This window comes from Schistocerca piceifrons, chromosome X (genome assembly GCF_021461385.2).
Source record: "Schistocerca piceifrons isolate TAMUIC-IGC-003096 chromosome X, iqSchPice1.1, whole genome shotgun sequence".
Taxonomy (NCBI): domain Eukaryota; kingdom Metazoa; phylum Arthropoda; class Insecta; order Orthoptera; family Acrididae; genus Schistocerca; species Schistocerca piceifrons.
In genome coordinates, this window is record NC_060149.1 from 861,907,139 (window position 1) to 861,931,875 (window position 24,737).

The 24,737-nt window shown below is 42.4% G+C and overlaps 1 protein-coding gene across 1 annotated transcript in view; it reads left to right on the forward strand.

Annotated features, from left to right (window-relative positions):
* Nucleotides 1-24,737, forward strand: part of LOC124722737 (Down syndrome cell adhesion molecule-like protein Dscam2) — a 184,026-nt gene that overhangs the window by 123,999 nt on the left and 35,290 nt on the right. Inside the window, exon 9 of the mRNA XM_047247879.1 lies at nt 16,101-16,272. Coding sequence (XP_047103835.1) covers nt 16,101-16,272 — 172 coding nt within the window. The remainder of the gene's footprint in view (nt 1-16,100; nt 16,273-24,737) is intronic.

Here is a 24,737-nt window from a genome sequence, read left to right on the forward strand (position 1 = left end):
GAGAAATCCAAAAAGAAGACCTTTAAGACCAAGGAAATTGCGGTGGCACCCACACCACCGCTACCTACAAGCTCTGCGTCTGAGGATGAGGTGGAGATTCTGGCGTCTACTGAGGACCTAGATCTCACCAGAACCTCAGACACAATGGATATAAACTGCTCAGACAATAAGTCAGAGGCAGCAGGTAACTCTGAGGCGTAAACTGCCTCATTGAATGTTCCATGCCTTCCCAGTCTCACGATGACGTTATCCTCCAGTGGAATTGCGGCGGTTTTTTCTACCATCTGGCTGAACTACGGCAACTCTTAAGCTTTACACCTGCTATCTGCATTGCCCTTCAGGAAACCTGGCTCCCAGCAATGCAGACCCCTGCCCTCCATGGCTATAGGGGACATTACAAGAACAATAGCGACGTTAATCAAGTGTCAGGTGGAGTTTGCGTTTATGTCCTCAGCTCAGTCTGTAGTGACACTGTGTCCCTTCAAAACCCTCTTGAAGCTGTGGCTGTCAGAATAAGGACGACACAGGGAATAACTGTCTGCAGTGTATATCTTCCTCCAGATGGTGCAGTACCCCTGAATGTAGTAGCTGTGCTGATTGATCAACTCCCTAAACCTTTCCTACTTTTGGGAGATTTTAACGCCCATAAGCCCTTGTGGGGTACCACTGTGCTTACTGGCCGAGGCAGAGATGTCAAAACTTACTGTCTCAGTTCAACCTCTGCCTCTTAAATACCGGGGCCACCACACGTTTCAGTGTGGCTCATGGTAGTTACTCAGCCATTGATTTATCAATTTGCAGCCCAGGACTTCTCCCATCTATCCACTGGAGAACACATGACGATCTGTGTGGTAGTGACCACTTCCCCATCTTCCTGTCACTGCCCCGGCGTCAGGTCCATGGACGCCTGCACGGATGGGCTTTGAACAAGGCAAGCTGGGAAACTTTCACCTCTGCTGTCACCGTTGAATCTCCCCCACGTGGTAACATCGATGTTATAGTTGAGCAGGTGACTACAACAATTGTTTCTGTGGCAGAAACAGCAATCCCTCGCTCTTTAGGGTGCCCCCCGGTGTAAGGCAGTCCCTTGGAGGTCACCACAAGTTGCTGAAGCAATTAAGGAGCGTCGGCGACCTCTACAGCGGCATAAGTGGCACCCTTCCCTGGAGCACCTCATAGCATTTAAATGGCTCCATGCCCACGTTCGCCACCTTATCAAACGACGGAAGTAGGAGTGTTGGGAGAAATACGTCTCGACCATTGGGTTCCATACGTACCTTCCCAAGTCTGGGCAAAGATCAAACGTCTTTTCGGGTACCAGACCCCAACAGCTGTTCCCTGTGTTACCATAAATGGCGTGTTATCTACCGACACAAACGCGATTGCTGAGCCTTTTGCTGAGCACTTTGCTCGAGCCTCTGCATTGGAGAATTACCCCTCAGCCTTTTGCACTCTGAAACGGTGGCTGGAAGGGAAAGTCCTCTCATTCACTACACGCCACAGTGAATCCTATAATGCCCCATTTACAGAGTGGGAGCACCTCAGTGCCCTTGCACATTGCCCCAACACAGCTCCTGGGCCTGATCGGATCCACAGCCAGATGATTAAACATCTCTCATCTGACTACAAGTGGCATATCCTCATGATATTCAACCGGATCTGGTGCGATGGCATCTTTCCATTGTAATGGCAGGAGAGCACCATCATTCTCGTGCTCAGACCTGGTAAAAATCCGCTTAATATGGATAGCTATTGGCCCATCAGCCTCGCCAACGTTGTTTGTAAGCTGCTGTAATGTATGGTGTGTCGACAGTTGGGATGGGTCCTGGTGTCACGTGGCTTGCCGGTTCCATCTCAGGGCGGCTTCCGCCAGGGTCGCTCTACCACTGATAATATTGTGTCCATCGAGTCTGCCATCCTAACAGCCTTCTCCAGACGGCAACACCTGATTGCCGTCTTTTTTTACTTACGTAAAGCATACGACACGACTTGGCGACATCATATCCTTGCCACATTGTATGAGTGGGGTCTCCGGGGCCTGCTCTCGATTTTTATCCAAAACTGCCTGTTGCTCCATACTTTCCATGTCCAAGTTGGTGCCTCCCATACTTCCCTCCATATCCAGGTGAATGGGGTCCCACAGGGCCCTGTATTGAGTGTATTAGTATTTTTAGTGGCCATTAAAAGTCTAGCAGCAACTGTAGGGCCATCCGTTTCACCCTCTCTGTATGCAGATGACTTCTGCATTTCGTACTGCTGCTCTAGTACTGGTGTTGCTGAGCGTCGCCTACAAGGCACAGTCATGGGCTCTAGCTCATGGCTTTCAGTTTTCCGCCATGAAGACGTGTGTCATGCATTTCTGTCGGCGTCGGACTGTTCAACTGGAACCAGAACTTTACCTTTATGACGATCCACTCACTGCAGTGGAGACATATCGATTCTTAGGTCTGGTTTTTGACGCTCATTTGACTTGGCTTCCTCATCTTCGTCAGCTTAAACGAAGGTGTTGGCAGCACCTCAGTGCCCTCCACTGCCTGAGTAACACCAACTGGTGTGCAGATCACTCCACGCTGCTGCAGCTCTACAGAGCCCTTGTTCAATCCCGAATTGACTATGAGAGTGTGATTTAAGGTTCGGCGGCACCCTCAGCATTGCAGTTGCTCGACCCATTGCACCGTTGCGGAGTTCGACTAGTGACAGGAGCTTTTAAGATGAGTCCGGTGACAAGCATACTGGTGGAGGCTGGAGTCCCTCCATTGATGATCAGACGTGCACAACTGCTCGCCAGCTACATAGCACACAATCATATCTCTCTTGAACATCCCAGTTACCTTCTTCTTTTCCCGACCACTGTGGTTCAGCTCCTACATAGGAAGCCCAGGTCAGGGCTAATGATTTCTGTTTATGTGCGGTCGCTTCTGTGAGAATTGGAGTCCTTCCCTTCACCACCTCTCCATGAAGCCCATTCACGTACACTTCCGCGGTGTAGCTGTAGATAGAAGCTTCGCCTGGACCTTTTGCATGGCCCTAAGGACTCCGTTAACCCTGAGGCTCTCTGCTGTCACTTCCTCTCGATTCTTGAAGTGTTCCAGGGCTCTGAAGTGGTTTACACAATGGCTCGATGGCTGATGGTACTGTTGGCTTCGCCTTTGTCCACAGAGACCATATCGAACAGCATTCCTTGCCTGATGGCTGCAGTGTATTCACTGCACAGCTGGTGGCTGTATCTCGTGCACTTCAGTATATTAGTTCATGCCCCAAGGAATCGTTTCTTCTGTGTACTGACACCTTGAGCAGTCTACAAGCTATCAACCAGTGCTACCCTCGACATCCTTTGGTGGCGCCCATCCTGGAGTCCATCTATGCCCTCGACCTGTCCCGTCGTTCGGCGGTGTTTATGTGGACCCCAGGACAAGTCGGCATTCCAGGCAACGAACTTGCCAACAGGCTGGCCAAACAGGCTACACGGAAACTGTTTCTGGAGATGGGCATCTCTGAACCTGACCTGTGCTCTGTGTCCTGCTGCAGGGTTTTTCGTCTTTGGGAGATGGAATGGCATAACAGTTTGAACAACAAACTGCATGTCACTAAGGAGACTACGAATGTGTGGAAGTCTTCCATGCAGCCCTCTCACAGGGAATCAGTTGTCCTCTGCTGGCTCTGCATTGGCCACACTTGGGTGACCCACGGTTACCTCTTGCGCCATGAAGATCTGCCTCAGTGTCGGTGCAGTGCTCGGTTGACAATGGCCCATATTCTAGTGCACTGTCCCACTTTGACTGCCCAGTGACAAAATCTTGGGTTACCAGACTCATTGCCACTCATTTTATCTGATAATGCCTCATTGGCTGATTTAGTTTTACGTTTTATTTGTGAGGGTGGGTTTTATTGTTGGATCTAAGTTTTAACACATGTCCTTTGTCCCTCTGCATCCTGCACCCTAGTGCTTTTACGATGGAGGATTTAATGTGTTCCAAAGTGGCTGGCTTTTCCTTTTTATTCTTGGCTCTGCCAGCCACTGTAACCTGCTTTCTTGTTTTACTCTCTTCTGTTTCTAGCGTCTGTTGTTTTCTTGTCCTATTTTGTTCCTTTTAGTGTTTGTTGCCTTTCCTTCATTCTTGTGGTTTTTCCTTTCTTTCTATTTTGTGTTATATGTCTCATCTGGTTTATTCTCACACTTTTGTGGCATTCTTTTATTAGGAACAAGGGACCAATGACTTCGTAGTTTGGTCCCTTCCCCCCCCCCCCCCCCTCCCCTCTTTTATAACAACCAACCAACACAATCCATATTCTCCTACTGTTTTTCCTTCTCTTTGATTTCCTACTATCAAATTTCAGTCTCTCATCACAATTAAATTGTTGTTTTCCTTAAACACAAGAATAATATTGTTTATATCATCACTGGAGGCACATATTTGTGGGGAAAACTTTTGCCTAATTTTGTTATTTTTAATAGCTATTTTGGTACATTTTTTCTGTTTATATATCATTTATCAATAGTTTTGCAAAATTTTATTTCCACTTTTCAGCAATAAAACCTAAAAAAGTCATTGATAGTATATTTTCAGTAAAACATCTTTTATTTTTATGTAAATCCAAAAAATGTAACATTATATAGCTGATGAAAACATACATCCAAGCATGAATGTCTGGAAAATATTTGTCCTACCACTTAAATAAGTAGGGCCTAGTCTATATAAATAATCTGCAATTCAATCTGAGAAGGATAGGAATCGCATGACTTCCATAGTACTGGGAGCCAGAGCTGTTCTCCTGTCAGATATTTTACTACAGTTTGTTGAGAATTACTTCTCACTATCAACATTACTGACTGTGATCCACAAAGCCTGCACTGCAGCTCCCACAAAATGCCCCATACTCTAATTTCAGGGCAAGAATGGAAGTCATATCAACAACTTTACCTTCTCTACAAGAAATAGCAGCTAAATCCCTAAACACTGTGTATGGTTCAAGATATTATAATGTTCAAATTTCTTGTAGAATGGGAATTTGCTTCATTACCTGAGAGATTTCAACACTGTGCAAATCATCTTTCATTATATTGCTTGGATCAAAAAATGGTGTATTCTCTTCTGGAAGAAACTACAATCATTTATGTGAAACATCCCATCAAGTGGTTCAGTTTTATCGTGCTTGCTGTACACAGAGAATGGAACAGTGATGTTAAATGTACTTGCATTTGCTTCAGCAATTTATGAAGTTTATCTGAGGTTGTCTTATAAAATAATAATAATGCACCCTCTAGTAATTTGAAGCTCTTTGAAAAGTCACTAAGTTTAGATTGTAGAACATGAACTGATAGTATCCAGGAGCTCTCTAACGTCAGCAGAAAATTGCAACATTTCGAGCAATGCTCAACAAGAAAAATGGTTAGGCACTGAATTTCTTTTACAGCATTACAAGCAAGTCAAGGCTTTAAAATAGTTCACAGCAACACTCTCATCTTTAAGTTCTATGAACTCAACAACTGCACTGAGACATTCTCCAAGGTACTCGAGACTTTTAAACCACAAGTTTTACCTAGTGATGACAGGAATTAGCTTTTGTGAGTTCACTTTAATATTTCTGATTTAAGAATTGTATGTATGTACATATGTATGTATGCATGCTTTGTCTTTTGGGCATTAAGGAAAATGTGATTTACCTGCATACCACAAAAGTTCAAATCACCGAGTTCCACAACCCACACACTGCCCATCAAATTTAATTTATGAGACCGGCTCTGCTTGTGTACTAACACTTCTGAAACTAAAACCCTAATTTCATTTATACTGTTTCCCATATAATGGGTTGGATCTGAAGTTATAGAAACTACAGTTAAACTACACTCACAATATTTGCAATAACTTTCAGCCCCTCAACAAACAACTTCTGAACTGTACCATTGCCACAATTAAGAACTTGTGGCACCGATAAACTTGTCACCAGAAATATCGATATATAAACAAACCATCTTTGCATTGTATTTTACCTCTGACTTCTTTGCTTCCCACCATGTTAAAGATGGGTTCTGTATGTATTGTTCTGCCATGATGTGCAATAAAATACAGTTCTCAACATGTTGGTGTATTCTCTGGAGAAAACCACCCTGAATCCAACCCAAACTTTTATCAGAACCATGAACATACACTCCCCTTTTCTGTCAGTCATTTCATCATGAAGAATTAAAACTCTCTCATCTTTCACAGCTTCTTTTAAATTTTTCTGCTCCTCTTTGATTATTCAAGATGCAGTACCTTCTCACAGTCTTACAGCTGCGGGCAAGTTGCCAGCACCTTAAAAATGTCAGTAGACCTGGTATTAGAGTACTATTTAATACAATTTAAGGAATTACATTATTAATTTATTTATCTTTGAAATGAGTGAGGGATCCATCACGCATTACCTAAGCCTAAATATCACTGAAAGAGAAAAATAGTGTAACCACACAGTTATTACTTCTCAATGGGGTACTGAAATTGATTTGGAAATGCTCCTGCAGTTGTTTGATAGTCATTTGTGCCTCATGTATTGTGCTGGCAATTGCATTTGTGTTTCATGGTTTTAGCTCACTAGTCTTCATATTTTGTGCTGCTTAATATCATAACACACTACTGGCCATTAAAATTGCTACACCAAGAAGAAATGCAGATGATAAACAGGTATTCATTGGACAAATATATTATACTAGCACTGACATGTGCTTACATTTTCACACATTTTGGGTGCATAGATCCTGACAAATCAGTACCCAGAACAGCCACCTCTGGCTGTAATAACGGCCTTGATACACCTGGGCATTGAGTCAAACAGAGCTTGGATGACATGTACAGATACAGCTACCCATGCAGCTTCAACACGACACCACTGTCGTATTGTGACGAGCCAGTTGCTCGGCCACCATTGACCAGATGTTTTCAGTTGGTGAGAGATCTGGAGAATGTGCTGGCCAGGGAAGCAGGCCAACATTTTCTGTATCCAGAAAGGCTCGTACAGGACCTGCAACATGTGGTCTTGCATTATCCTGCTAAAATGTAGGGTTTTGCAGGGATCGAACGAAGGGTAGAGACACGGGTCGTAACACATCTGAAATTTAACGTCCTCTGTTCAAAGTGCCATCAATGTGAACAAGAGGTGACCAAGACGTGTAACCAATGGCACCCCATACCATCACACCGGGTGATATGCCAGTATGGGGTGACAAATACACGCTTCCAATGCGCGTTCACCGCGATGCCGCCAAACACGGATGCGACCATCATGATGCTGTAAACGGAACCTGGATTCATCCGAAAAAATGGCGTTTTACCATTCGTGCACCCAGGTTCGTCGTTGAGGACACCATCGCAGGTGCTCCTGTCTGTGATGCAGCATCAAGGGTAACCACAACCATGGTCTCCGAGCTGATAGTCCATGCTGCTGCAAACATCATCGAACTGTTCATGCAGATGCTTGTTGTCTAGCAAATGTCCCCATCTGTTGACTCAGGGATTGAGACGCAGCTGCACGATCCATTACAGCCATGTGGATAAGATGCCTGTCATCTCGACTGCTAGTGATATGAGACCATTGGGATCCAGCACTGCATTCTGTATTACCCTCCTGAACCCACCGAATCCATATTCTGCGAACAGTCATTGGATCTCGACCATCGCGAGCAGCAATGTCGTGATGCAATAAACTGCAATCACGATAGGCTATAATCCGACCTTTATCAAAGTCGGAAACATGATGGTACGCATTTCTTCTCCTTATACGAGGCATCAGAACAACGTTTCACCAGGCAATGCTGGTCAACTGCAGTTTGCGTATGAGAATTTGATTGCAAACTTTCCTCATGTCAGCTTATAGTAGGAGTCGCCACCGGTGCCAACCTTGTGTGAATGCTCTGAAAAGCTAGTCATTTGCATATCACAGCATCTTCTTCCTGTTGGTTAAATTTTACAGCTGTAGCACATCATCTTCTTGGTATATCAATTTTAATGGCCAGTAGTGTAATAATTAATGTACTGTGTATGTATGTGAAGCATATTCAATTCGATTCCAGTTCCCATGTAAATGTAGTAAGTGATACTATGAAAAAATATGGGTATTGGTCGACTGCAGGGCTTCTGATTGCTGACATACCAACTGTACAGCGATCATACATCAGCACAGCTGATTTGCAATCATGTAAATAGAGGGTTGCCAACTTTGATAGATGATCCCAAGACTGTAAACATAAAATCCTGTAAATGCTGTAAACATAAAATCCTGACACATGAAAGTTTGATTGGGATGAGTAGGTCACTCTATTTATATTTCTCTACATTTAAAATTTTTGCTATTTAACAGTTGGCAGGAGAGAAAACTTCAAATTTTGCTGATTCACAAGGTTTTAGTCTTATTCCTGCTAAGCAAGTAAGAATAGTTTTTTGGGGCGGAATGGTGGGTTTTAAGTAAGCATGAAGGAATTATCTTCCCTCCCAACTACATTTTGTTACATACAGCCACATGTGTATATTTTCAGTACCTCTATGGAAATTGCTGCTCCAAAGTCCTGCAATCAAACCAGCACTAGTGTAAGTTAGACTCATATTTCTTCTGCTCCAAAAGTGTGTAACATTACACACACCTGGTACATATTTGTTCATCCATTCTCTCAGATTTGGATGATTAGCTTTTTCCAGTGGAATATTAGCCTCCATGAAAGCTTGAGTTGTTGATATAATGAATTCTTCTTCATTGGTTTTTGCCCATTTTGCCACTGCACAGACATCTATGAGAGTAACTTGTTTTTGACACCTGTCGTTGTTAGCACTTGCTCCTTGTTCTTCTTATGGGAAGAACTGTTATTAGTATGTTTTAGGACTTTGCCCTTTCTCTGCTACTCAATTTCCACATTGAGGTATTTGCCCATAAATATCTTTATAGTTTTGTCAAACACCTAAAATCCTTCTGATGAAAGTTCTTTTTCTCAAGCAAAGACCCTCTCTACCATATTAATAAATGGCAGCATAAAGACAAATCACAAAATATGACAATTTCCAACATGCAATACACAGCCATTTCAAATAATGCACCAGACATGGTAGAATGTCCTACTTCCCAGTGCAGGAAATGAATACTCAATATGATATATCAATATACAGTGTACCAAAGTGGTATAAAATAGTCATCAATATAAAGATTTCATTGCCATAACTCAAATTGAATTTCTGCATTAACTTCAAATGGTGTGGTTCCACACTATTTCATTGATTATTTCAAAATTTTGCTGAAAGATAAATAGCTTTGCATTTTGAGCAAAATTTTGTAAATATTTCACAATTTCATATTTTGTGAAAAACAGATGCCTCTAATCATCAAAAATTCTTTATCATTTCTTATTCATTATGAGACCTACTCCTTTAGTATCCCTGTCTCATTTGTGTTGATAACACTGTACTGACATGATCAGAAGCCCTCCTCTTCTTCCCACCCCATTTTACTATTCCCTTTATATCTAACCCCAACCTATCCATTTCTGTTTTTAAATGCTCTGCCCTACCAGACTGGGTGTGGGATCTAACATTCCTTTGTCTGACATGTTGAATACCAGTTTCATTTCTCCTAAAGACAACATCCAACATCTTCCTGTGTAGTCCACATCCAGAAATGTGACTGGGAGACTATTTTCCTTCTGTAATATTTTCTCAAATGGAATGCCATCATCATTGAGCTATGCTGTGCCACTTCATGTTCTCAGCAACTATGATCACTCTAGTCTTCCATACTTTCAGCCCTTACAAGTCCAGATCAGTCAATCATACAGACTGGTCCCCTGCAACTACTGAATAGGCTGCTTCTCCTGTTCAGGAACCATATGTTTGTCTGGCCCCTGCACAGGTACCCCTCTAATGTGATTGCACTTACTGTACAGCAATCTGTATAATAGAGGCATGAAAGCAGCCTTACCTTGATTTGTACATGGAATGAAAGTATAAGCTTTATGAAACCTAAAAAAATTGCTCTGCTCTGAGAAAAAAACAAAACAATAACCAAAATAAAGACAGCTTGTATGAAAGTGTATACGGTATCCTTGCACATCTGTGAAACCAGTATTTGCTGCTGGGTAACTTCAATACCATTTTGATACACCATGTGCACTGCACTATGCGTGGCTGGTCGAGATGCTGCTGAGACCTGTCCCACTGATTAATAGCAGCCCTCTTCTAGTCATACAGTGGAGCTCTGTAAACCAGGACAGGCAGTAATCTGTGGCATATTTGTTGACAGAGCACAATCTGGTGCAGGCACAAGTGTTTTGGAGCACACAGTTCAGTACACATTGTTGGATGTTATTTATAAAGATCTGTTGTACAACTTATGTGATCAAGATGGGCCTTTATAAATATAGTATCATAATATAATCAGACTGATTTATGGACTTAATATCTTCAGTTGACATTGCTGGACTTTGGGCTCTGCAGCACATGATCCCTATTGTGTTCCCATGTTGACATAGTACCAATGTCAATCCTCATTTGCACTGGGCTTAATAGACAAGTTATTTCAAAGAGTATTTCCTAAACACACACGCAGAGTACAAATAGCCTTATAAAAAAGCAGATAAAAAGCCCAAACACAATAAAAACATCAAAAGGTCCATCCCTCAGACATTTGCTTTTGCCACCTGCAAGAAGTTTCAGTATTAAAAACAGGACATGTACAACAGGTAAAAAAAGACAAGCTGTGTGGGAAAAAGTACCAGTTGAGCAAAGTTAAAATCTGTAAGCAATTAAAAATTTGAGTGCTTTCTGTGAAATACTTTTCCAGGTCAGTAACTCCAAAATTGAGAAGTTAGACACAAAATGCCTAAATAACCACATCATGATAGTTCTGCACGGCCCAAGAATGCTGTATTATGAAATTTTTTTATTCCAGAGGTCATTTCACGTATCTCAGCAGTTGGATGCTAGTATTTTGACTGGACATCACTTTGGCAACTTATGTACTCCTAATACATACCCAGTATCCAACTGGGAAAAGAGGACTTACAGTTTGATGTGGAATCTGAACCATGTATCATTCCTGATGTTCCTTCACAGCATCGAGAGGTGAAAGCTAGATCAGAAGCAAACTGAAAATTTCCATGGTTTGAATGGGATCTGATCCCACAACCTCTCAGTTTCGAGGCACATGCTTTACCACTAAACCACCAGGACTGACAAAGGCTGTTCAGTGCAGCAGCATGATGGATACTACAGTTACAAGAAGAGATCAACCAAATTTATGTTAAAGTTATCTTCCCACAGTTACACCAAGTGATAATGTGCAGTGTTTGTTAAACACATGTGATCTGTTATCAATATTTGTAGAATACTTGAAGTCAGATGTATGTAAGCACTATTTGCCTAAAGAAGAGGATGAGTATAACAGAGCAATTGATAACTTTTGGGTGGTGAGTTCGTGGTACCAAGAAACTACCATCAATGGTGGTGTGACTGTGCACGTCAAAACAAATCTCAATGTGAGGGAAGTAGACCTAAGGAATTACACAAATGGAATATTGGTTATGTCAGCTGACATGTCTTAAGTTAACAGAACTATTGTGGAGTGCCTTTGATACATGCGACAACTGCTTATTCACAGGAGTGTCCCCAAACTTTTTGAATCTGGCACAGACAGCATTAGTTTACAAAAACAGAGACCTCTGTTAAGTATCTACATCTACAAGTTGTAGGCCAATCTCAATTATTACAGTCCTAGCCAAGGTAATGAAATGTGGTATGAAAAATCAGATTTTGTATTACTTTGAGGAAAACCATGCTTTTCAAAAAAGCTACTGCTGCATTGGATTTATTAAGAAAAATAAAGCTGTTACTTGAGAAGAGAGTCTGTGGCATCCACACAGTGTAACCTCAGTAAAGTGTTTGACTGCACCACCCCACAAAACATTATTTAAACAGTAAATATACAGAGGTGTGGGAGGCACTTACTACCTACCTATCAGTGTTACTTATAAAACTGACAGAAGATGGCATCAGCTGAACGAATAACATCCCAGAAGCAGAAGCTATAACACAGCATGCCAAGAGTTTCTGTGATAGGCCCTCTCCTTTTCTTATATTTGTAAATGATCTAATACAAGATGGTCATGCAGTATAATTTGCTAGTGATACTACTCTTATTTCAAAGGGAAATAATTCTACCCAGCTAGTCCTCCAATCAGATGTGCTATTTTTAATGGCGGAATCAGATGTGCTATTTGGAATGGACAAGGAGTAGTTCATCTCAAATCAAATGAAAATATGCAAATAAAAAACTCAGCATATTGTTTGCAACCTCAGAAAACATGTGCCTGGGCCATGTAAAAACTGAAAGTACTGGATTTTTTGATAGAGCGGAAACTTTCATGGAACAGATACAGTATGTATGTAAGAAACTGTCATGTGCAATATACCTCTTGAGGAGATAGAAAAGAGTAATTACAGTCGAGTATCTAGTAATTATATGTTATTCTCTATTCCAGAGACATATTAGCAATGGAATGTAGCTGTTGAGGTCATTCATCAACCTACAAGGACATTCTCTAACTGCAAAAGAAAGCGGTAAGAATTATACACCAAGTAGTAAGCAGGAGCACCACATGCCATTATTCATAAAATTGGGAATAATGACTGTTTACAGCTACTGTGTATTATTGTTCCTCATCCATGTTAAGGAAAATGTAGGTACAGTCAGCAATAGGAGTGAGATATACAGTCAAAACAAAGAGACCTAGCTGTTAACTGTTGGAAAAAAAGAGATATCTTTTCGAAGATTACTATGAGAATGTTCAGTTCACTACCTTTGGAAATGCAGATCTTACCACTGGATAAGTTAAAGAAAAAATTGCAGAAGACTAAAGCAATGGCTGCTATACTCAACACAGGAATTTTTGACTCTAATGACAATGAATGGATCTACCGAACTTTCTCTAAACTCACTAAATCTGTAAATGAAATACATGTTGATCAAAAATGTATGCTATACTAAAATGTTTAATATGTTACATTAGTTGTAACACCATATATTATTTGTATTTACATAAATCAATATTGTAAATTTGATGCAGCCTGTCCAGGATGGCTGGTGAATGACACAGACCTTGTAATAAATGGATCATTGAAACTGGTCCATGGGTCAATGGAAATGTCATGTTGTCTGATGAACCACATTTCTTGTTGCACCAGATTAATGCTCATGTCTGAATACATCATTATCCAGGTGAATGGCTGCTCAAAGAAAGCACCATGCCATGGATTCATTCTGGTGGGGCTGCAATAACTCTGCAGGACATTCACCTGGGCTTCTGTGAAACCAGTGGTAGTAACCAAAGGCACCACGGCAAATGTAGACGACATAAACATTACTGCAGATAACCAGCATCTGTTAGTGCTAGATGTCTCCCCCCAGTGGCAATGACAAGTACCAACGAGATAACTGTCTGTGTCACAACTCCAGAATCATGATACAGTGTTTTGAGGAGCATAATAATGTTGATGTCTTAGCTGCCAAATTCTCGTGTTCTGAACTTACTGCACTGAAGAGCCAAAGAAACTGGTACTCATGCCTAATATCATGTAGAGCCCCTAATGAATCCTACAGGGTTATTCATAAATCTCTGAGAGTACGAGCATGTTGCAAGGCATCCCAGACATACTCAATAGTGTTTATGTCTAGGGACTTTGTTGGACAGTGGAAGTGTTTAAATCTCAGAGGAGTGTTCCTGGAGCCACTCTGTAGCAATTCTAGATGTGTGGGGTGTCACATTGTCCTGCTGGAATTGCCCAAGTCTGTTGGAGTGCACAATGGGCATGAATGGATGCAGGTGATCAGACAGGATGCTTAATATGAGTCACCTGGCAGAGTCAAATCCAGATGCACACACCCCACACCATTACAGAGCCTCCACCAGCTTGAACAGTCCCTGCTGACATGCGGGGTCCTTACATTCATGAGATTGTCTCAGTACTCATACAGATCCATGCACTCAATACAATTTGAAATGAGACTCGTCTGACCAGGTAACATGTTCCCAGTCATCAACAGTCCAATGTCTGCATTGATGGGCGCAGGCGAGGCATAAAGCTTTGTGTCATGCAGTCATCGAGGGTGTATCATATGTTATCAATGTTATCAATGATGTTTCATTGAATGGTTCACATGCTAACACTTGTTGATGGCCAAGCATTGAAATTTGCAGCAGTTTGCGGAAGGGTTGCACCTCTGTCACATTGCATGATTCTCTTCTGTCATCATTGGTCCTGTTCTTGTAGGATCTTTTTCCGGCCACAGCAATGTCAGAGATTTGAAGTTTTACCAGATTCCTGATATTCATGGTACACTTGTGAAAGAGTCATACAAGAAAATCCCCACTTCATTGCTGCCTCAGAGATGCTGTGTCCCATTACTCATGCACCAACTATAACACCACATTCAAACTCACTTAAATCTTGATAATCTGCCATTGTAGCAGCAGTAACCAATCTAACAACTGTGCCAGACACTTGTTGCCTTATATAGGCATTGCCGACCACAGTGCTGTATTCTGCCTGTTTACATATCTCTGTTTTGGAATACACATGCCTAAACCAGTTTCTTTGGGACTTCAGTGTAGAACAGGTCAGAGATACTTGTGGTTGCTGTCTCTGCAGTATCAAACCACAAGCCCCTAGTTCATGGGAAATGCATGACCCTTGCGTAGATATCTGTTGCCAAATACCTCCAGAAACCTACCAAAGACTTCTCAGATCGTACTGTGCAGAATTGCTGCTGTATTGAATTCCAGTTTTGGACCAACACAATATTTAGCAGGTCTTCATAATGTTTTGTCTCATCAGTGTATCATAACTAATAACAAACATTCAAGACAGGCATACTTGTTGACATTTTACCTATTGCATGGACTACTGAAAGCAGTGATAGTCTTTTTATTGAGTGCAAGTTATTCTATATGCTTTGTTTGACAGAAAACTCTCTCATGGTGCTTAAGTTTGATTGAAAACTACATGGAAGATCTACCAATGGTTAGATGTATAAACAGGAAATGAACCAAGAACTATATCCACAATATGCAATGAGACCATGAATACTGTACACATTGGAGCCTTCTGCAGATTGAACGAGAAAATGTAGCACTTGTCAGGGCTACTTTGTATCATTTCACATCATAGATCATAATTTACCAACATTCCAGTGTGCAGATCATGTTATGTTTTTAGCTTCCCTTCCTTTGCCTTCCCCATTAGGTATAGCTGTATTCATTTTATTGTTAGTAGAACCTTTCACACAAGAACGTAAGCAGTTGGGTGAATGTGTAAGTGTTGATATATGAAAATGTTTCTATATGAGTGTTTCTTCATGTAAGACATGTTCTTACATGGTATTTGTTGAAATACAATTTTGTTTCCTTGATGTTTAAAATTAGATAAATATATTTATATTGAGGATTATAATCTTACATTTATTGACTCTGCTGCACCAAAAAGAAAAATAAATAATCCACGCCAGCTTTCTACTGTCCAGTGGAAATTTTGTGATATGCTGGTGTTTTGCTTTTCAGACTTCATCCTAAGAAGCAATGCAGAAATGCAACCACATATGTACAGGTGATAGATAGGTGGCACTTAGTAACATGTAACAGGGCATATATTAACATGTGTTTTCAAAATGTGGTACCACAGTGCAAGTAGTGTGTGCGCACACACACACACACACACACACACACACACACACGCACTCACTCTCTCTCTCTCTCTCTCTCTCTCTCTCTCTCCCTCTCTCTCTCTCTCTCTCTACCTCTCCCTCTCTCTCTCTCTCTCTCTCTCTCTCTCTCTCTCTCTCTCTCTCTCTCTCTCTCTCTCTACCTCTCCCTCTCTCTCTCTCTCTCTCTCTCTCTCTACTGTTTTGGACTGATAAGTGTGGATTACTGAATGTTTAGAAAATGAAGTTTCTTCATATAGTGATAGCTAGGTAAAATAAAAATTTAAGACTTAAGGTTATCCATCAAACTAATAATTGGAAAATTGAACGATTCATAACATCTTATTTATTGTGCTGTACAAAATGTTATCACATATCAAATTCTTCTGCAGTACCACCTACATGGAGAGTGGAACCCCACGATACGGAGGTAATAGCTGGACAACGTGTCACGCTGGCCTGTGCTGCGGAGGGGTCTCCAGCACCACATATTCACTGGATGAAGGACACGGGTTCCCTGCCTCCTCAGTATCAGGAACTGGATAACACAAGGATGAACTACAAGTGTGTAAGGCACTCCACAGTGTCCCAAAATTAACAGACAAAGCTTATGGCAATAATCTTGCTTGTTGTTACAGCATCTATGCTTAAATCAAACAATGGAAAATCCAGGATGGAATGTAACAATATTAGAGAAGGAAAGTTGCTACTCACCATATATCGGAGATGCTGAGTCACGATAGGCACAACAAAAAGATTCACACAATTATAGCTTTTGGCCATTAATGCCTTTGTCAACAATTGACACACATACACACACGAACACACACATTCATACAAATGCAGCTCACACATGCATCTGCAGTCTCAGGAAACTGAAACTACACTGCGAGCAGCAGCACCAATGCATGATTTGAGTAGCAACTGTGTGGGGGTAAGGAGGAGACTGGGGCAGGGAGGGGGAGGAATAGTATAGTGGGAATGGTGGACAGTGAAGTGCTGCAGTTTAGACAGAGGGCAGGAGAGAAGGTTGGTGGGGGAGGGGGGGGGGAGGAAGTAGCGGAAAGGAGAGACATAAAAAGAAATTAAATGACTGGGTATGGCGGTGAAATGACAGCTGTGTAGTACTGGAATTGGAACAGAGAGGGGGCTGGATGGGTGACGACAGTGACTAACGTAGGTTCAGGCCAGGAGGGTTACGGGAAAGTAGGATGTATAAAGTTCCCAGCTGTGCAATCCAGAAAAGCTGGTGTTGGTGGGAAGGATTCATATGGCACAGGCTATGAAGCAGTCATTGAAATGAGGGATGTCATGTTTGGCAGTGTGTTCAGCAACAGGGTGGTCCACTTGTTTCTTGGCCACAGTTTATCATTGGCCATTCATGTGGACAGACAGCTTGTTGGTTGTCATGCCTACATGGAATGCAGCACAGTAGTTGCAGCTTAGCTTGTAAATCACATGACTGATTTCACAGGTAGCCCTACCTTTGATGGGATAGGTGATGTTAGTGACTGGACTGGAGTAGTTGGTGGTAGGAGGATGTATGGGACAGGTCTTGCATCTAGGTCTATTACAGGGATATGAGCCATGAGGTAGGGGCTTGGGAGCAGGGGTTGTGTAAGGATGGATGAGTATATTGTGTAGGTTTGGTGGATGGCAGAATACCCCTCCATCAGTAATATCAAAGCTGTGAAGTCATTTTTGGTCAACTTTGTCTCCTGGCAGACAGTTAAATGTTAATGTGTCAAAAATATAGATAATTAAGAAAGATGCTTGTCAGTACTGATAATGTATATTATATCTATTTTGCCATCTGTGTTTGCACTCAGATGGGTGGTTTAGCTAACAGGTAATGTCATGATGCATTTATTGTGCTGTAAGAAATTCTAACAATGTGAGATGAGATCTCCTTAGATATAAAATTACCCAACAGAACAGTGCTTAGTATAAATTTTGAAATTCCATGTCAGTTCATGAAGAGTCTGTAAACTCTACCATTGACTACTAACTAAATATAGTTTCCTGAAATCTATCACCATATGATCTTGTTCAAATGTATCTGCATGTATAAGACAGACAAGCAGAACACTTTTCTTTTTTGTATTCATGAAACCAGCCACGATAAAACTATTCCCCATAGTATGCAGAAGGTATATGACAAACGGATTACTTTAAGACTTTTTTCAAAAAGAATTCAATAATCTTGATCCAAAATAAGGCAAGTATTGGCAGGTGTGAATATTACTGAACTATTTGATTCATAATTCATGGTTGCAAAACAGTAACATTCATTATTTACAGGAGAGCAGAAAGACTGCTAGGTGTCAACATTGGGCATGATCAGTTTGGGTCCCAGAAAAATGCACAATATCAGACTGACCCTATAATTTATGGTAGAGGGAAGAATGAAGCAGGGCAAACCTGTGTTTACAAAATTTGTAGGAAAGATTTTTACAATGTCGAGTAGGCTACATACTTTGAAATGCTCAAGGTAGCAGGGATAAAATACAGGAAGTGAAATGTTATTTACCTCTGTTAAGATCAAGTCTCAGATGATCTGGGACTCGATCTATAAAGAGGCAGTGGAGATATGTGTGCACAACAATTTAGCAAACACGGATAGCAGTTTTCAGCTCAGTGCAGCATGGAATCCCACAATTGGCAAAATATGTCAGGAATTCTCCGATCTGAAGGCAGCGGCATCCACAGACAGATTGGATAGCCACCGGGTCTCAACGCCGGGCCACGCTGTAGCCCCCCCACCACCACCGATGTGGTACCCCCTTCCAGAGGAACATGATTGGCCGGCCTACAGAAGCAAATGACAGCCAAACAGCTATATAGATATGTAGAACACAGCATCCCAACACTTTGCCAGAAGATGATGGGTACAAAACTCATCGAAACGTTGTGACAAGATGATGCCTCCACTCAGCTGATAACGCAAAAAGAATTCATCAGTGGAATATGCCTTCTTGCTAAGGTGTTGGGATAAGGAAGTAATGCCGCAGTTTGTGAACTTGTGGCATCCTGTCAACATGGTGAGGACAAAACGCATATTACAACGGGCTGGTTCAGCCTTGGTACGGGAACACATATTTGTTACCAGAATGGAACTCAACAAGAACGCCAAGATTTTGCTCACTCACCATCTGTACCTAGCTTCCACTCTCCCAGCACACACCTGTGGGTGGCTGGCCGGCAACACATATGCCAGCAGTGAGCTCTACAGGGGGAAAGCCACCAACAAACAGTGCGAGAAGGTCCTCAGACTGCCAGGCGGATATCAACAGGAGGAGAAAGCCAGCAATATTAAGACCATCATCAACCTGACAAAGAGAGCACTGGATGAGCCAACAATCTGTGTGCTGTCAAAAGGCCTGAACTTTGCTCCAATTCCAAGAACATTACCAAAACGTGACATCATCAGCAATGTCAAGCAAGCCATACGTGGACTCCCTCTGAGAGCAGCCAAGGAAATGAGGAGGGAGACCAGCAGGGTACTTGAGAAAGCAAGAATGTCGAGGAACAACATTATGGCAGAAGAGCACAAGGCACTGTTGAACCTTCGCGATGACAAGGATATAGTGCTCTTAGTAGCAGACAAAGGGAATGTGACAGTCCCCCTGAAGTCAGAAGATTACTGGTAGAAGATCGACACCTCACTACAAGATCCAACATTCAAAGAAGTGGGGAAAGACACGACTACTTCTGTTATGTGCAAGACCATCAATCTTCTCAACAGCTCAGGACTTGACAGAAACACCGTCAGGAAGCTTTATCCTCAGGCACCGGCTCCACCGCAACTATATGGCCTCCTGAAGATCCATAAGGAGAATGTCCCACTATGTCCTATGTTGAACACCATAGATTCCCCAACGTATGGTGTAGCCAGGCACCTAGCATGGTTGTTAAAACCACTCATGGGTTGCTGCCCTCACCATGTCATGAACTCGACCGAATGTCAGGAATGCTCTGGAGGAACGGAGGGTTCCAAATGATTGGAAAAGAGCACAGATAGTCCCAGTCTTCAAGAAGGGTCGTCGAGCAGATGCGCAAAACTATAGACCTATATCTCTTACGTCGATCTCTTGTAGAATTTTAGAATATGTTTTTTGCTCGCGGATCATGTCATTTCTGGAAACCCAGAATATACTTTGTAGGAATCAACATGGATTCCAGAAACAGCGATCATGTGAGACCCAACTCGCCTTATTTGTTCATGAGACCCAGAAAATATTAGATACAGGCTCCCAGGTAGATGCTATTTTTCTTGACTTCCGGAAGGCGTTCGATACAGTTCCGCACTGTCGCCTGATAAACAAAGTAAGAGCCTACGGAATATCAGATCAGCTGTGTGGCTGGATTGAAGAGTTTTTAGCAAACAGAACACAGCATGTTGTCATCAATGGAGAGACGTCTACAAACGTTAAAGTAACCTCTGGCGTGCCACAGGGGAGTGTTATGGGACCATTGCTTTTCACAATATATATAAATGACTTAGTAGATAGTGTCAGAAGTTCCATGCGGCTTTTCGCGGATGATGCTGTAGTATACAGAGAAGTTGCAGCATTAGAAAATTGTAGCGAGATGCAGGAAGATCTGCAGCAGATAGGCACTTGGTGCAGGGAGTGGCAACTGACCCTTAACATAGACAAATGTAATGTATTGCCAATACATAGAAAGAAGGATCCTTTATTGTATGATTATATGATAGCGGAACATACACTGGTAGCAGTTACTTCTGTAAAATATCTGGGAGTATGCGTGCGGAACGATTTGAAGTGGAATGATCATATAAAATTAATTGTTGGTAAGGCGGGTACCAGGTTGAGATTCATTGGGAGAGTGCTTAGAAAATGTAGTCCATCAACAAAGGAGGTGGCTTACAAAACATTCATTCGACCTATACTTGAGTATTGCTCATCAGTGTGGGATCCATACCAGAACGGTCTGACGGAGGAGATAGAGAAGATCCAAAGAAGAGCGGCGCGTTTCGTCACAGGGTTATTTGGTAACCGTGATAGCATTACGGAGATGTTTAATAAACTCAAGTGGCAGACTCTGCAAGAGAGGCGCTCTGCATCGCGGTGTAGCTTGCTCGCCAGGTTTCGAGAGGGTGCGTTTCTGGATGAGGTATCGAATATATTGCTTCCCCCTACTTATACCTCCCGAGGAGATCACGAATGTAAAATTAGAGAGATTAGAGTGCGCACGGAGGCTTTCAGCCAGTCGTTCTTCCCACAAACCATACGTGTCTGGAACAGGAAAGGGAGGTAATGACAGTGGCACTTAAAGTGCCCTCTGCCACACACCGTTGGGTGGCTTGCGGAGTATCAATGTAGATGTAGATGAACTTGTTAAGACACTCCAAGGGTTATACCAAGATGAGTATGATCTACTAGTCAGCTTTGATGTCACTTCTCTTTTCACCTGAGTGCCACTGGATGATTCTTTAGCTGTACTTGAAGATCACTTTGTTGAGGACACACTCAGACTTTTTTGACTCGTGTTAACCACAACATACTTCAAATGTGGTGCGAAATTCTATGAGCAAACAGATGGTGTTGCCATGGGTTCCCCCCTGGCCCCAGGTATTGCCAACTTGTACATGGAGCACTTTGAAGATGTGGCACTGAACACTGCCCACCATAAACCAAAGGTGTTCTACAGATACATAGACAACACTTTTGTAGTGTGGCCCCATGGCAAGGAAAAACTACAGGAGTTCCTACGCCATCTCAGTGGCATACATGGCAGCATCAAATTCACCATGGAGGTAGAAGAGAATGGCTGGTTTCCCTTCTTGGATATTTTGATAAAGAAAAATCCAGACGGTATGTTGGAACACTCGGTCTACAGGAAGAAGATGCACATGGACTTATATCTCAATGCTCGGAGCTGCCACCACCCAGCACAACGCAACTCGGTACAAAACACCTTAGTACAAAGAGCCAGGTCGATCTGTGACAGTGAGAGTTTGCCGCGTGAGTTAGCACATCTGTGGGAAACCTTCCAAAAGAACGGGTACACCGAGACACAAATAAGATGCGCCTTGTGGGCAAACAGGAGGCAGGAGGAGGAACCAGAAGAAGACGAAGCAAAACATGTGGCCTTTCTGCCATTTGCTGGATCACCAACAGCCAAGCTGGCAAGAATATTAAAGAAGCATGAAATAACGACCATCTTTCATGCACCGCAGAAAGTAAAAGATACACTTGGCTCAACCAAAGACCAGCTGGGCTTGCAGACACTGGGCATTTACAGTATTGATTGCAAATGTGGGTTGGAATATATCAGGCAGACACAACGATGTATCTCCTAGTGCTGTACTGAACACATCAGCAACATATGACTAGGACAGACAAACAAGTCCACGGTAGCAGAAAATAGCATTATCGAGGGACACACCTTCAAATTCAAAAAAATGTTGAAGCTGTGCAGCTGGGACTGGATCTTCAAAGAGGCAGTGGAGATATGTGTGCACAACAATTTAGTAAACAGAGATAGCACTTTTCAGCTCAGTGCAGTGTGGAATCCCACAATTGACAAAATACATCAGGAACATTCCGATCTGAAGGCAGCGGCGTCTGCAGACAGATTGGATAGCCACCCAGTCTCGATGCCAGGCAATGCCGCGGCCCCCCAACACCACCGACGTGGTACTCCCCTTCCAGAAGAATGTGATTGGCTGGCCTACAGAAGTGGACAATGGCCAAGCAAATATATAGATATGCAGAACACAGCATCCCGACACTTCGCCAGAAGATGATGGGTACACAACTCCTCGAAATGTTGTGACAAGACGATGCCACCACTCGGCTGTTAACCCGAGAAGAACTCATCAAGTGCAAATTGGGTTTCACATGATCAATGTTTTTGGAATCCATGCTGGTTTGCATGGAGTTGGTCATTCTATTCAAGAGACCTCATTATGGTTGAGCTTAGAATATGTTCCATGATTCTACAACAAATGGGTGTCAAGGATATTGGACAGCTCGTGTGTGGGTCACTTCTGCTACCCTTCTTTTAGATGTATATAACCTGTGTTTTATTCCACCTACTGGGCATGGGTTTTTGTTAGAGGGTGCTGTGATAGATTATGGCTGAAAGAGAGTCTAACTCAGTTGCTAATTTGCAATAGAATCTGATAATGATTCCATTGGGCCCTGGAGCTTTTTTGAGTTTAACAGCTCCAGCTGTTACTGAACACCACTAATGCTAAAATCTATTTCACTCATCTTTGCACTGCCATGAGAATCACACTGTGGCAATACTCCAGCATTTTATTTTATATAGGAGTATCTGAACACAGAGTTCACCATTTCTGCGTCTCATTTACTACCCTCAGTTTTATTTCCCATCTTGCCCATAAGCATATGGACATTAACTGTTGCACCAGTAACAGCTTTTACATAAGACCAGAATTTCTTTTGGGTTTTATGAGAAATCTCTCAGTAATATTTTGCTACAGTAGTAGTTGAATGCTTCACACAGAGCCCTCTTGACAGCCATGCACATTTCATTCATCATCTGTCTCTATTTAGCCCTATACTTTGTTTTGCACATGTTATGCACTAGACTCTGTTTCTTTAGAAATTTATTTATGGTGACTGTATACTGTGGAGTATGCTTCCCATCATGAACTGTTTGGCCAGGTACATAAGTGTCAACTGATTGCTCAAATATTCTTTTAAATGTGAGCTGCATTTCTTCTAGATATGTAGATGTTTTGTATGTATGTGTGTGTGTGTGTGTGTGTGTGTGTGTGTGTGTGTGTGTGTGTGTGTGTGTGTGTGTGTGTGTGGCCTAAAGGATATTTGTTTAGCAATCTTTTTGTTGTGTCTGTCTGCAACTCAACATTTCCACTATATGGTGAGTGGTAACCTATCCTTTCTACACTACTGGTCATTAAAATTGCTACAACACGAAGATGATGTGCTACGTATGTGGAATTTAACTGACGGAAGATGCTGTGATATCCAAATGATTAGCTTTTCAGAGCATTCACACAAGGTTGACGCCGGTGGCGACAACTACAATGTGCTGACATGAGGAAAGTTTACAACCAATTTGTCATACACAAACAGCAGTTGACCGGTGTTGCCTGGTGAAACATTGTTGTGATGCCTCATGTAAGGAGGAGAAATGCGTACCATCATGTTTCCGACTTTTATAAAGGTCGGATTGTAGCCTATCGCGATTGTGGTTTATCGTATCGTGACATTGCTGCTCGCTTTGGTCGAGATACAATGACTCTTAGCAGAGTATGGAATCGGTGGGTTCAGGAGGGTAATACGGAATGCCGTGCTGGGTCCCAATGGCCTCAAATCACTAGCAGTCGAGATGACAGGCATCTTATCCACATGGCTGTAACGGATCGTGCGGCCACGTCTCGATCCCTGAGTCAACAGACGGGGACGGTTGCAAGACAACGAGCATCTGCATGAACAGTTCGTCAATGTTTGCAGCAGCATGGACTATCAGCTCAGAGACCATGGCTGCAAGTTACCGTTGATGCTGCATCACAGACAGGAGTGCCTGTGATGGTGTACTCATTGACGAACCTGGGTGCACGAATGGCAAAACATCATTTTTTCAGATGAATCCAGGTTCTGTTTACAGCATCATAATGGTCGCATCTGTGTTTGGCGACATCGTGGTGAAAGAACATTGGAAGCGTGTATTCGTCATCGCCATATTGGCGATCACCCGGCGTGACGGTATGGGGTGCCATTGGTTACAAGTCTCAGTCACCTCTTGTTCGCATTGATGGCACTTTAAACAGTGGAAGTTATATTTCAGATGTGTTATGACCCGTGGCTCTACCCTTCATTCGATCCCTCCGAAACCCTACATTTCAGCAGGATAATGCACGACCATATGTTGCAGGTCCTGTACGGGCCTTTCTGGATATAGAAAATGTTTGACTGCTGCCCTGGTCAGCACATTCTCCAGATCTCTCACCAACTGAAAACATCTGGTCAATGGTGGCCGAGCAACTGGCTCATCACAATACGCCAGTCACT